Source organism: Amphiura filiformis, chromosome 6 (assembly GCF_039555335.1).
Source record: "Amphiura filiformis chromosome 6, Afil_fr2py, whole genome shotgun sequence".
Taxonomy (NCBI): Eukaryota; Metazoa; Echinodermata; class Ophiuroidea; order Amphilepidida; family Amphiuridae; genus Amphiura; species Amphiura filiformis.
The window spans coordinates 47,963,070-47,978,776 of NC_092633.1; the positions used below are offsets into that span (position 1 = coordinate 47,963,070).

The 15,707-nt window shown below is 36.1% G+C and overlaps 1 protein-coding gene across 1 annotated transcript; it reads right to left on the reverse strand.

Annotated features, from left to right (window-relative positions):
• Window positions 1-55: 55 nt before the first annotated feature.
• LOC140154570 (solute carrier family 26 member 6-like) lies at window positions 56-14,441 on the reverse strand. The gene is made up of 10 exons (XM_072177137.1): window positions 14,426-14,441; window positions 12,598-12,708; window positions 10,927-11,084; window positions 8,976-9,158; window positions 6,786-6,868; window positions 4,325-4,472; window positions 3,106-3,183; window positions 1,864-1,959; window positions 705-881; window positions 56-124 (listed from the first exon to the last, which is right to left on the reverse strand). The coding sequence occupies exons 1-10, from the start codon at window positions 14,439-14,441 to the stop codon at window positions 56-58; spliced, it is 1,119 nt and encodes a 372-aa protein (XP_072033238.1).
• Window positions 14,442-15,707: the final 1,266 nt, after the last annotated feature.

The window sequence follows — 15,707 nt, forward strand, 5'->3', positions numbered from 1 at the left end:
GTTCCTCGACCTTCAGGAGAAAACACATGCGTATTTTGTCATTATATGCGTATGATCATGGATTAGCTTCCGAAATTGACATTCCCAGAATCCTCTGAAATATATCGTCATTACGCACGTTGAACTACGCAGTAACAATGTGTGAATGAAGCATTCGTACATGTAAAAGGGGCATATTAAAGGATCTAAAGTACAGTAAACAGTTGTATTTGATTGTTTGTACCATATGTTTGCTTCCTTACTTAAAATAATAATGTTCCTTTCTCACGTTTGTCCGTACGATATCGATGGACTTAGAGTTATATGTAATAGTAGTGAATACCGCTTACTAAGCCGTCAGCCTTTTCCGCGGGATCCGCCATCTTGTGGGTACTGCCGTTCTGCATGTCATGCGTTAGACATTACGCCCCCGATTACGCGGAAGTTGCAGCGAGTGAAGCACCTCTTCAGTCAAGAGTCAACGCGGTGATCTTAGCAACAAGGCACTCCGTACCCACAAGATGACGGTGTTGACGTCACAATGACTACCTCTATACCTTTGGCTTGAATAATTCGTACATTATGCGACAACATTGTCAAAATATTTTCTTTTGCATGTGTAAGCTTATAAATGTCACTACTAGTTTTAGTTTCCAGAGTTGAGAAATTATTTATTATTTGGTTCAAAAAGTTTCAACATTTAAAAAAAAATCAATGTTACTTACATCTTGTACAAAAGAGATATCCCTGTATATATCCGTATCAGGCACTCGGCCCATGAGGGCGCAGTATGGACTCTGATTCCTGACGACAATAGTTATTAAGGCAAATATTACCGCAAGAAGTAGGCCCAGATCAACTCCAAGAAAGACGACAAATGTGAAAGCAACCAACCACATCAACTGTCAAACCAAAAAAGATGACGTTACAGGGTCATTCCGTGTCAGATCATGCAATGTGTTCACCGTCAACGTAACATAAACATCTCAAAAAAAAGTAACTAACCCCCCTTGTATAATGGGCATTATTCAAAAAGAGGCTATTGTATTTACAAATCTGTAAAATGCGTTGCAAGCAGAATTTATTTCTGCGCATTTTTGACACCTCATTTGATACGATAGCTTAGAAAACAATAAAACACCTGTCAATTTAATGTAGTGAGATCCAGATCTTAAAGTTGCACTTACAACAATACAAAAACACTCATATATCATTACACAGATTTCATTCCATTATACTGAATACAAAATCAATACAATTTACTGCAACTTTCAAATCTTGGGTTACATTGATTTAAATATACGCTGTGACGTCAATACTTAGTCAATTGCTACAAACGAGGTCTCAAAATGTGCAAAAATAATTTTGCTTCCAACGTATTTTATAGATTTGTAATACAAAGCTGGTTTTTTAATAATGATCATTATTTAAGGGGGGGGGGTTAGTTACTTTTTTTGAGATGTTTATAGCAAATAACGGAATATACACTTTTGTTGATTGAGTAGTTAACACCCTTTAAGAAAAGACGTTTGAGTTGAAACTGCATGTTAGTTGATGAGTAAATAAGAACAATGTCTACGAACGACGCACACCTACTTGCATATTAGACTTTAATTTGGGTAGACAATGAGCAAGAAGCACCAGGATCCACAATATGCTCATCTATCAGGGCACAGTTCTTCAACTCCAATACATTTGTACACTGCAGCTTGAGGTCAAATTTTGCACTATGATTGTTTAATTGAGGTTATTGAACTATGCTATTGGCATGAGGCCATCGTGGTCAATAGTGAAGACACTGCCAACATTAATTTATGTGACAAGGCAATATTACTTTTGTCTTTATTAATGCCATCTGACAATGAATAAAAGAAATTCACTTACGAAATCAAAGATGGACACTTTCCACAGCATTGGTAGATCAGATACCTGTCTAAACATCCCTCGTAATGCGATTACTATGATGGCGGCAAGGACGCACTGCAGTATAAAGTAATATGTCCGATTAAATGAGAGATTTGACATTAAATATGGAGTATTTTTTTTCAAATTCCAAGACTAGTCTGGAAGGGCCTGCATAAACCGCACGGGCTAAATATTATATGGGGTGTGTTGGGAGATGATGAAAAATAATTGTTTGATACAAAATGTGCTTTCCATGAGTTAAAATTATGGTGCTCATTGTATAGCGAATTTACCTAAAATAAAGGAATTTAAGGAGGCTGAATTTTAGCTTTGTAGGGGACAAAATGTTGGACTTTATGCAACATTGTTCTGTTATTATCAAATTTATTGGGGTTTTAGGTGAGATTTTAGCAATTGGCAATCAGAGCTGAAATGCAATTTCAATGTGCCATTTTTAAAAAAATTAGAGGAGCTTAAAAATATGATGGCTCTAAAAAGTGTGTATGTATTCAGAAAGTTTGAATGGCCACTGGGGTCAAATGTTATTCAAACTTTCTGAATACGTACCACTTTTATGAGCCATATTTTTAAAGCTCCTCTCGCTCTCAAAACTGGCACATAACAATTTATTCAATTTTAATGAACACATATTGATATTAGGTTCAGTGCTAATTATTACTTCAAATCTCAATAAATTTTATGTAAACATAATACTATAATACTGTACTTCACATAACGTTTTGCCCTGGTTTTTAGTTATACTACACCAGCTTTACAGAATATATTATTGATCTTTTCGGTAAATCCCATAAGCCTTTGCGAGTAGACCTGAGATGTCGTCATTTGAAGTCGCGCCGATGCACACATCGTTAAGTGAACATTTCTACTGCGCATTTCAAAGCCGTGAAGTACGCAGTAACAATGTGTGTGATGACATCACAGGTTTACCCGCAAAAGCTTATGGGATTTACCGTGAAAGTCAATTGCCGAATAGAATACAAGTATAAACCTTTCACCGCTAAAAAATCAGTAACGTCGCCCTCTGTTGATAGTACAAAACAATACCACAGCTTGATCGCTACTCGCGCTCGGCGAATCGTCTGAAGTTTCTTACATATTAGATTAGGACGGTTTATAGCAAACTGCTATTCGGCACTATGTCGTGTTTATAACGATATAAATTTAGACTAAGGATACAAGTAAAGGAGACAAAAACGTTACCTCAGGTAGCTGCGTTAACAGCGGTCCCAGCCAAAGCAAAATAACCAACACAATGACGGAAGCCAAGATACTTGCCAACTATAATTCAAAATTCAAATAGAAGTTAAAAATATATGTATAGCTGCAGAAAAGTAAAAAATACTTTTATAACAAAACATTTGAAAAAAAGCAGGAAACACATAAATGTTTCGGGTTTAATTCCAACGACCAAAACATGTATGCTTGCATAGTGATCTCACCTGTGTTTTTCCACCGGATCCTTCCTGTACAGCAGTCCGTGACATCGAGGTAGCCGAAGGAAGCATTGAAAAAACGAGCCCAGAATATTACTGCTCCCGTATGCAATCAACTCCTGAAGTTCAGAACGACAATGATGCAGATCAGATGCAGAAGGAACGATACAGAGAAAGACAGAAAGATAACAGGATCGACATAGAGACAGAAAAACAGAAAGAAAGCCGAAAGGTATGAGGTATTTCAAACTATAGTAGAGTATCTTAAATGCTGTGCTCATGTTCTCCTTTTTTCATTTCAAGTTATGCCGATATACGTGTCTTCCAAGTTCAACTAATTATCTTATAATATTATGTCTGCTATTTTAAGATTTCAGTTGCTAACACTAAACAAAATGTGAGTGGACACTACGAATGAGCCGAAAACTCGGCAAATTGCATTCTGAGTGTAAAATGTGCGTAAAGGTCGTATTCAATCTCAATTCGGTGCGACAAATATCTCATCAAACAATGTTTAAACCAATCAATATTCCTATTGCTGAAGAGGATAATAAGCTTCTACCTATTTCTATAGAATAGTTCTTGTCTTTGTTTGCTTTGGCTAAATCCTGTTCAAGTGGTGGATAACAAAGCATTGTATTTTGTCTAGGTATGCATAACCAACAATTAACAATGAGAGGACATTCCTGAACCTCGTTGACTTGAGGATGATTTGAAATGACCGCCAATTGTGACTGTTTGATATTCATTACCAGAAATGTGGAAAAACAGTCACATGTAGAACCAAAAAAGGTACAATTTTTTGAAAGAACAGAGTTCAACAAACCATAACCCCGCTTCTGGATATCGTTTGAAGTCAAAATGATATACCATTTTAAAGCTTATGATATATATTTTCTAAACACGAAATAAAACAAAATTGACCGGGGCCGACTTTACGGCTGATTCGTGGTGTCCAGTCACAAATGTCTGATCTGGAACATTACCTGGTTCGCATCCACTTCGTAATTATATTTCCTCGCAAATAACTGCCCCATAGCAATTGATATGGCAAATCCTACGACAGCAATAGCGATAGCAGCGCTGATGAGGGAACCGAAATATTTGGTTGGTGGTGCAACTGGAAACGGGAGCCTGTAGTACAGAATAAAAGGTGAGATTACATAAAACAAAGCTAGTACATGAGAAGAGAGATTGCGATGTTCAATACGGCATTCAATACGTGCGTACCTCGGTTCCAAGTTGCACGAAGGCGGCTCGTTATCGATATGGTCACAATAGGGCGGCACATTTAAAATTTAGTTGCCTCCGCGTCTTATTTCTACATCATGCCTGATTATGACAATAAACCAGCAATATTAACATTCCGCTTTAATGCTTTTAGAATAATATGGTTGCCAAAAATCCAAATATTTTGGTAGATTAACGACCACTGCGTGAATAAATCATGACTTTATTTCCAAAATGATACTTTTTCGTGGGGATATTAGTCGTGTTGCATGAACCGCGTGACGCCTTACAAACTTTTCAACTTCCACCGTGCGTTCACTTTTTTACACGTATTTCAATGGACAATTTCTATGTATGAACCACACGTATGAATGAAGGCAAGTTTTCACACCATAATGTTGCTTTATTATAACAATTTCTTACATATAAAATGGGTCATATTAATAGCCCGGGGGGGGACACTCAACTTTGGAAGTGACGGGTATGTGCCTACCGGAGTCGCGAAGTAGGGGCCTATTGGGTACAAAGCGTTATTTATTGGGTACAAACAAAATAAAAAGGGGGTCATTGGGTACAATATTTTGAAACAAGGGGTTCATCGAGTATAAGATTTTTAAAAAAGGGTCATCGGGTAGAAAATTTTGAAAAAATGGAGCAAAATTTTGAAAATTTCGGCATAATTTTGAAAAAATGGAGCAAAATTTGACAGTTTCGGCATTTTTTGTTGCATTTTGATGATGGTATTCTAGAAAAAAGGGGGTCATTGTGTAGCCGCAACTAAAAAAAGGGGGGTCATTGGGTATGGCTTTAAAAAAAAGGGGGTCATCGGGTATAGTCGACTTCAAAAGAGGGGGCCTATTGACAGGCACATACCGTCACTTCCAAAGTTGAATGCCCCCCCCCCGGGATTAATAGTGTGTTCAATATTCTTGATTGTCTGTAGTATATCGTTAAACGGACAAATGTTTTGCATTTTTGACGTTGTTTGCACGTTGATTTTGTACGTGCCGAATCGTCCACACTGGCTCGATACGTGACCCCTCTCCGTTACAGGAGACTGATTTTGAATACATAGGCGTGACGTACGGCGTATGGAAATCGTAACCTCTACAGTGATTGGCTTTTGACAGCGTACATGTATATAGAATCTATACCCAAAACCGACAAACACAAAACATACAAAACGAATATCAGCGGACTTCTCCAATAGGCAACCACCACACTCAAAGATTGATTGTCTGCTATACCGGGTATATTCCAATAAATCCCCATAACAATCGTGCAAATCATGTTAAATTTGCTGTATTTGGCAGAGATGGATTACTTATAGCTTTTATCAGGCCGGCTATGGAGGCATTTCCTTAAAAGGTCGTTGGACTATTACACAGAGGTCAAGTTCAAAGTTGCTCGGACTTGGATAAAAACACACTATTCATAAGGATTCAGAAAAAGTATAGTTTGACCTATCTGCGATGTACAATTATGGAGTTATGAGCAAAAAGGTAACATTGTGACGTCATAGGTCTATTTTTGGCACCACATGGAGCAAAATTGAAAAATGCTCCGATTTTGTTGAAAATTGTCCCAAATTATTGCTTTTTCCATGATAAATCAGAAAAACAATAGTTTAGGATGTAGGATGTAGGATCAAAATCGACAATACCTGTTGAGTTGCATTAAGGTCTATATTGAATTAATTTGACCTTGGCAAATTGTTGTGTTACTGCCAAGAAAAAACACACAAGATAGTTAAAACTACCCCTGATTTCTTGCAACAAGACCAGTTTCATCAAAATCAGAGCAAATTTCATTTCCCCCCAACGGGGACAAAATTGGACATATGACGTCACAATATTACTCTTTTGCCCATTACTCCATAACCGTACATCATAGATAGGTCAAAGTATACTTTTTCTGAATCCTTATTACCAGTGGATCACGATGGTGTGAGTGTTGAAAAGTCCGAGTAATTTTAAACTTGACCCTCTGTGCAAAGTTCAATATTCAGTATGGAGTATATAATATTCAGATATGGTGAACATTGGAGATATGTACCCGCTTATTAACACATCTGCAGCCTGGGGGGCATTCTGCGGCCTCCAGAATGTCCACCATGACAAAATAGTGATCGATCTGGTCGATTAAACTTTTTAACGACCTCTTTCAAAACACATGCATCCATGCCTTGGTGTTTGACATTTACATTTGTATACTAACCCAGTTGGTATATCACCGACAACACTTAGATCATATTTATCTTCAAAATCACCCAAATAAGAACTCAAAGTAGCGAGTACAACCTATATTAGAGATGTATCAAAATCCAATAGAAAATTGATTAGGCAAAGAAGTCACTGAACGAGGCTTCACAGCTTAGAAATATGGATGTTGTATTACTCATGAATGTGTAAATGTTACATTTAACATGGACTGATTATATGTGATAGAATGAAAAAATTTGATTTAAAGTATATTTTGTCCTATAACCAGTTAAATAGGGTATTAAGGTGGTACGAAAGGCAAAATCAAGTTGCTCTGATTGAGATTAAAATAGACTTGTTGCAGAGAGATATGCAAAATAATCTTAATTCTAAAATTTGAGCCAAATCGGACAAACGGTTTTTGAGATATTGCTGTTGAAAGATTCTTTGTATTCTATTGTTTTTGCCAATATATTGATGAAGTTAATGAAGAAAATTGGCAAAATGTGCTCATTAATATTAATTTTTGCCAATATTTTCCCAATATTTTATGAATAAACCTTCATACTACTTTTACCTTTAAGAATTTTGACCTGAAACTTTGCCAATGTGTCTCTATGACCTAAACCTTTAAAGGCCCATTCAGTGATTTGCTCATCCGGACGATCGTAAAAATCATCAAAATTCAGATTTTGGTACCTTTGTAATTGGCATAGATGTGCTAACATAGCCTGCTAGTGGTTCGGTCGAAAGCCGTGTATTTTAGACAAAATAAAGCATTTAGATGATTCTGGACTTTTGATACTGACAGTACAAAAAGTCCGACTCGAGATCAAAAGAAGCTCACTCTCCACGTACCAACACGCGTTGCGTATTGTTTCTACTACTTATTACATCAGTAGCTACTATTTTAAACAAAATACACAATTTTAACTGTTTTTCATATTTGAATTGACCGTTAGTTTGCCTCGATGACCTTTAATTGCTTATTTTGTTTTCTACTACAAAATTGTAGCTTAAAAGCGTCTGTTTTAAATCAATTTAGACTCTACTTCCCCGTGTTAGAAACACTGGACTAGGAAGTTTTTCCAGTCGATTGGCGGCGCACTGTACGAAAATCTCGATTTTCTCAGAGTTGAAGTAGAAAACCTTTCTAAAACTTCTGTTTTTGACTAATTTGTCGATGTATTCAGGGAAAAGTGGTTTAATGAAATTCTGTAGACTTATTCTTTATTTCTAAGCAACTCTGACAAATTTCCATTTTTTTAATGTTCCTGTGAAATCACTGAAAGGGTTTTTAACATGTGATTTTCCTGCAAATCTAATTTAGATATTTGCATAATTAATTAGCCTTAAGTATAATGCTAATTAATTATGCAAATATGCAAATTAGATTTGCGGGAAAATCACATGGTAATGTTTTAGGCCATAGAAACACATTGGCAAAGTTTCATGTCAAAATCATTTAAAATAAAAGTAGTATGAAGGTTTATTCATAAGATATTGGTATAATATTGGCAAACATGAATATTCATGAGCACATTTTGCCAATTTTCCTCATTAACTTCATCAATATATTGGCAAAAACAATAGAATACAAAGAAACTAAAAACATGCATATCTTGACAACCGTATGTCCGATTTCCTTCAAACAAAAACTATTTTGCTCAGTGTATTTAGCTTAACTTATTCAATCTATTCAAATGGTTCTAAATTCAGTTTCTGTTTTCCAGAAACATCGTTTCGAACCCCCTTAAATAAAAGGCACTAAATTTAATGCCCACGTGACCCATGGGCGCCGCCATACCAAAACCACCAAGTGATCAGTAGATGTGCTACAATGCTAAGAGATAGGAATTTTTCAGACAAATATCATCAATATTGCTGAAAATTTAATAGGCAACTTAATTATACATACGGGGATCCTGTTTTTAGTATGTTTTCAAGAACTAAATTTTGAAAGTTTTGGTCGACGGAAAAAAGTTATCGACGGAAACTCTTACAATAATAAAATGACAAATTTGCTAGAAAATTTGGACATGCGTCTCGCGTTTCCAATTGAAATACACAGGAACACCACCCGCTGTGCCAAAGGTCACTTTTCCAGACATCCTGCCTAGACGCTGTAATGTCAGCGCCCATCTTGTCACGTGGGCATTAAATTAAGTGCCTTTATTTAAATGGCTTAAGACGACTGATAACTTACGACTAGTAGTTCAGAGGGTATTGGCAGTTTCTTCCCTTTCTGGCCTTCTTTCCTGAACCAGCCTTTGGCAGCTTGTCTATCATTGATCTCACCGATGATAACGAGTATCAGAAGTGATACTATTGATACGATAATTGCACACGTATTAGCAGTATATAACTCGGAGAAAAACTCGATGTAGGACTGAAAAATTGCATTTTGTTTCAAAACATTGATTAATTCGTATAACATTGTGATATCTAGAACTAAAAACACTTTAGAAACACATTCTTTGAACTGCCTAAGGTGACGAAGACATCATAATTAAGTTTTCATAATGATAATAGTAAAGAAAACCCAAACCAAACAAACTGATTATAGTATTGGCGATCGGCAAAAGGGGAGGACCTTTGACCTATTTCCGGTTACGTGATGCAATCAAAGGAAGACCTGATACCTATATTGGAGAAAAGAAATTGCAAAACATGACTTTTACAAGGTTACATGCCACTTAATTAGGCATTGTTGACACGGGGTTTGCTCAAAGAAAGTTTCCTATTACTAAAACCTTACTTTTGAGACGGCTTGTTGAATGTTGCAAAATTAATAACAGCCCAGTCAGTAGTAAAGCTCAAGTTGGTCTTTCGTGAATTAAAGCTCAGTTAAAGCCATATTATAACATTTTCAAACAAAATAGATTAGCATTTCTTTGGCATAAAATGTTAGCTTTTACTGTCAGATATATCCCTTTTATTTTTGAGCCGAACAACTACGGCAAAGCAAAGAAAATTGAATTTACTACCAGCGCACATGTCGCCAATACGTACCACTCCTTCGGCCATGTTAAAGTACGACCTTTTGTTGTGTATATCACCGTACCGCACGCCGTGTACGTACTGTGTGTTATGAACATCGTGTATGCGTTCGACTAATAATTCCATTGTAATAATAAAGCGCCGAATCCGGCGTTTTATTCAAAATCTCGGATTTTCACAAAACTACAGCACCTAGAGTCTTGATTTTTGCAGGCTATATTGGTTTAATAAAGTACAATTTAATCGTGTAAAAATGAATTAAAAAAAATTCAGTGAGGGCGTCCTCCTCAGCAAATGTTATAATATGGCTTTAAGTTTTTAAATTAGAAAGTTTAAAACTGTGTTCTTTGGCTCGTTATTACGAGTCTAATAACTTACGTAGACGAGTGCAAAAGGTCCGGTGTATCTTTGGACGCTGACTCCAAACATTTTAGAAAATTGACTGGTAAATACGTGTATTGCCACGCCTGTCGTAAAACCTTTAATCAATGGTTCCGATAAATATCTTGTGATGAAGCCAAGACGAAGTATACCCATCCCAACCTGTATGTATAAATTTCGTTTTGAAAAAATGTCGTTTAATATTCATGTCATGAATGTTTTTTTTAATCTATTGCAAAATGCATTGTAATAAGTAAAATTATTATAATTATCTATTATTATTATTATTATTATTATTATTATTATTATTATTATTATTATTATTATCATTATTATTATTATTATTATTATTATTATTATTATTATTATTATTATTATTATTATTATCATTGCTATTATTATCATTTTTAATATTATTATATACGCTTTATTCTTTTGGTCAGTCACATGGTTTGCTTTTTTAACCTATGAGTTATTTTCAATTAAACAATGAGGGCTGGTTGATAAATAACAGATTACTGTGTAAAGTACACCGATCAAGGTTTATCATCGTACAAATACAGTACAGCCGTCTTAAAGAGTGTTAGCAAACATTTGTCATAACATCTTTTGACCAGTGCGGACACTGGGACAAATTACAATTTTCGATCTTTAGGTAAAAATATGATGTGAACAGAAAGAGGCAAGGTATACCAATTGATGTTGTCAAACCATAGACGAAGGTATGGAGTCAAAATGTTTTGGTTTAAAAATCGTGAAACTGTGAAAGTACTTACCTGTATGATTCCAACAAGTAAACACAGCGATATCGCCACTTGTATTCTTAGTTCGATTTCTGCGTCATAATCTATTTGCTCTTCTTGGTTATCTTTTTCCGTAGCCACTACACCATCAATTGCATCAGCAACCATTATACTAAGAACTGCCCAAGTACCTTGAAAAGGAGACACATAAGTCAATTAGGTGAACAATGGTGGAATAATTTAACCATGCATCTCATTTGTGTGCATTTTATAACAATATTTGTATCATTACCACCCTTAATCATCGATTGGGCCATTCCTGTTGCAATCCATAAACCTCCATTCCAGAAAAATACAGCACTAATTTTTTTGAGTGAATAATTGAAAGTCAACGTTATTCAATCCTAATTGCATTGCACAGAACTATCTTTACAGTAGTTGATGTTTCAGCAATACCTGAACCATTGTGACATTTCCTCTTCAAAAACCCCTTGCATCATTCTGCAACGCGATAAGGATTCATAGATTGTAAGGATTTGTTTTAAATTTACGATAAAATAAAACAGGTGATGACTGTTTCTTGATAGATGGCGATAGTGGTTATGTTACATCTTACATGCGCGTATTTTGCGGGGGCTTTGGGGGCGCCAGCCCCCCCGGGGTCAAAGCAGGGGGCGGCCAAAACGAATGGGCGGCGGGAAGAAGAAGGGCGGCAAAAAGAGGGGCGGCGGAAGAAGAAGGGGCGGCAAAAAGAATTAGTAAAGAAAAAAGGGCGGAAAATGTGAAAAAATTGTACTATACATCAAATTGTGTTGCTTTTGGGGCGGTAGCGCCTATATATCCTTTTTTTTTTTTTTGCTCTTCACTTTTTCAAACGACCGTAAAAAAATTGGGGCAACCTTTTCGGGCTGTTGAGGAAGGGGCGGCAAAATTGGATTTTCTTCAGCCCCCCCACTGTCTTTTGGCTAACAATAGACTTAACTAGTGAACAGAACACAAGTCAGACAGCGAAAAAGTAAGCGCCAAGAGCTTCACCCGGTCATAAAGAAAACTATCCGCTTCAGAAATTCCAAAATCTGCCATTGCCGAACATGTTGCCAACCAAAACCACGTTATTGGGTGGGAGGAGGCTCAAGTTATTGATCAAGAATCCGACAAAACTGCACGCTGGCTAAAGGAAGCAATCTGGATCAGGATTGAGTAGGGGAAAAGACACTATGCATAACGACGAGGGGACCAACCGACTGGACAAAATTTATGACCAGGTCATAAATACTCGGCAACAAGAAAGTTTGGTGACGTCATCAAAACCAAACAGAAGTATTGCCGGTGCTAAAAACATCTAGAAACACCACTACTAGAGTGAACAATATTCCTGATAGGAATTGAAATATTTCTGAGTGAGTTTTACCTCATTTGTTTGGCTCGAAATTAAAAAGGTGGCAATGTGTTCAGTAGCTATCAGAAAAATCAGTGAAAACTAACATGGGATATATTTTTTTATGCAAATCACACATTATTGCTTTCACCCTAGAATTACTGAGCCATATTTCGCAAGACGGACTACAAAGGGGGGAGGGGGAGGAGTTATTGTAAGCCACCTAATTTTCAGTTGTTAACGTCATCCATCCGCAACATTTGGAATTGCCCATATAGCAGTAAACCAAATCTTATAGATAGTTGTTATGAATCCCCGATACTTACCCACAGATATATGCTTTGACGTCCCTAGGATGGCATAAGTCAATACCGCAAAGAATGCCACATAGAGACCAGTGACTGCTGGCAGAGTGGCTAGGATAGCATAAGCCATTTCTGCAAAATAATAGCGGGAAATCATTATGATCACTATCAAAATCATTATAATCGCCACCACTATCGGCAGTATCATCATCATCATCATCATCATCATCATCATCATCATCATCATCATCATTATCATTATCATCATTATCATCATCATCATCATCATCATCATCATCGTCATCATCATCACCATCATCATCATCATTATTACCATCATCATTATTACCATCATCATTATTACCATCATCATAATCGTAATCACTATTATTTACATCATCACATTAATCAACAATCATACGATTCATAACATTATCATCACATTATCATTACTTTCATACATGCTGTGTCAAAATGATTGGTACCCATCAGCTTCCTGTGATTATGGACAGGACTGCCATCTCAAAATGCAACATCGGAGCAACCTTATTTTAAAGATGACTGTTATATAAAAGGTCCTGGGCATTTCAAGAGGATCCAATGTTGCATATTGTAGGAGCAGGCTTTTCACCAAACACCAAAACCGGATCAATTTTATACAGCCTCTTTATCAGTAGCAGAGTACTAGCAGCAGCAGCATCGACGTTGTAGTCTTCATGATCAGCATGAGTAGCAACCAAAAATCAGCATTGCAATGCTTTTCATCATTATACTACAGGGTCCCCCCCCCAAAAAAAATAGACCCTCTTTTTCTCCTTTTTCAGAAAAGTTGATCAAGTATATGTTGGTATGTAAAGAAGTCATTACCCGTTAGCTTTAATAAACCGAAACAATTATTTCAATTAACTCAAAACTTTTGAAGATTTGCCCTTTTAAAGAAATGTATCCGTTTTTCACTCTGTCCACGGAGTAGGTTTGGCTACTTCAAAGAGTGCATGAATATAAAACATTCCTCGATGATAACTTTATAAAATAACAACTTCATTTTAAATGAAATGGGCTTTACCGGTAGGCTTTAAGTGTCATTAATTTAGGCGAAATTGATGTGGAATGGGACTTCTTTTGCTATGCTTGCAATTACTTATGTTTTTCTCGGTTATTTTATGCCCTTTTTTGTTTTATTATGTTTCTTACTTTCTTACTTTATTGTTTCTTGCTTTCTTTTTATTGACAATATAAGTCATTTCTCTTTTTGGAATAAAAGGTAACACTGAAAAGGGCTATTTAGTTTGTCTTTTGTTCTTTTGAAGTGAGTTTACTGTGCTGCTCTGCCCTCTACCTGGTTGCCTCCTTGACGAATACAGGTTTCAGCGCTAGTCCTCATTGCATCAATTGCCACAAATGAAGAAATCAAGTGGTGTGAGGTTTGGTGATCTTGCAGGCCACTCCACAGCATGACCCACCCCAACCACTCAGTTTGCTATCCGTGGACACAGTGAAAAACGGGTACTTGTTTTTAAAAGGACATATCTTCAAAAGTTGTGAGCCGATTGATATAATTGTTTTGGTTTATTGAAGCTAACAATTAAAGGTTTCTTTACATACCAAAATATATTTGGTCAGAAATAGGCGAAAAAGAGGGCGCAATGAGGGGCCTCTTTTTTAGGGCACCCTGTATTAAACCATCATCATCTGCACCTCATACTCCCGGGCTCATGCTCCTATTCTTCATATATTTTGGTCAAGTCGACTTAATATATTTCAGTACTACTTACAATTGAGCAATTTCTGTCCCATAACTATAAAACCATCTCTCTTTTTTTCCTGTCTCTGTACAATTCAGACCTACCTTGAGGAACTCTCATAATGCCTGTGGTGATGCCTGATATCGTATCTCCTACTAAATAACTCTTGATTTTGTAGTTAGGTAGCCACTTAACAATAGGAACTAGCCTTTGAATAAAACGCCATAAACTCGACGGTGTTAGTTCTATTTTATCAACTCTCTTTTCAGTTTATCAAGATTTGATTCGTCTTTTTCTAAGTGCTTATACTCCTTCTGAAATTCATTTTCACTGTAGATTGGTCGGTCAATTTCGAGTTGCACATGCATACGCTTCCTTGTAACAGGATCTTCGGTGTTACTTGTAGCAGGCATTCTGACCAGAGATTTTATTGTTGAAATTACCTATATCTGTTAATAATAATAATAATAATAATAATAATAATAATAATAATAATAACAATAATAATAATAATAATAATAATAATAATAATAATAATAATAATAATAATAATAATAATAATCAGGATGATAGTAGGATATAAATCGTCTTACTAACATGCAAAAACATTTTAAAAATTTGGTGCAAATGAGTCTAACATAGACCTAATTTTATGTAAGTGTTAGCAAATTTTGTGCAAAAATCTGTGCAAAAATCTTATATAATAAAATGTTGGCAACAGTTTTCAGAAAAATATTTTTATGACCTCTATATAACCCAACATTTAAACGTTATTTAAGCCAAAACCAAACCACGTTTATAACGTTTTTAAATCATTTTTATGTTTGCTGGGAGCTTTGATTGTCGGGTGCAATTCGTTAGAATATGGCCGTTGCTAGGTTTACTGGATCACGCTTTCATTGTTACGAACCACTGATCGAAATGATCACAACACAAAGCCTGTGGCATATCAAAATTCGGAACAGGTGTATGAGCCCAGGTTTGGAGCAGTAACCAAAAATTACTAACGTGCACTACGACAGCGATTTATCCTCTCAAATGATTTGCATTGTTCAGTGCGATGTTCTCCTTCTTGAAGTTTCTGCAGCAGAACAAACAAACCCACTCTAACTTACCTTATGAACCAAGTAATTGAAAGTCAATTAAAAACGTATTCCATTGAGCCTCCTTTGGCCGTAATTTAATATATAAATTATTTTCCGATACATGCACAATTCAGGATTCTGTTAGCCTTTGTTATAAGGTTTGTATGAAAGGGTTGATAAATCATTTTATCTCCTTCAAAAACTGCCACCGGTATTTGCTCTAAAGATTAATGCTCACATTATCTAAGAGTTAGGCAATCTCGTGTTAAACCATACGTTGAACGTCATACAACCACGGGGT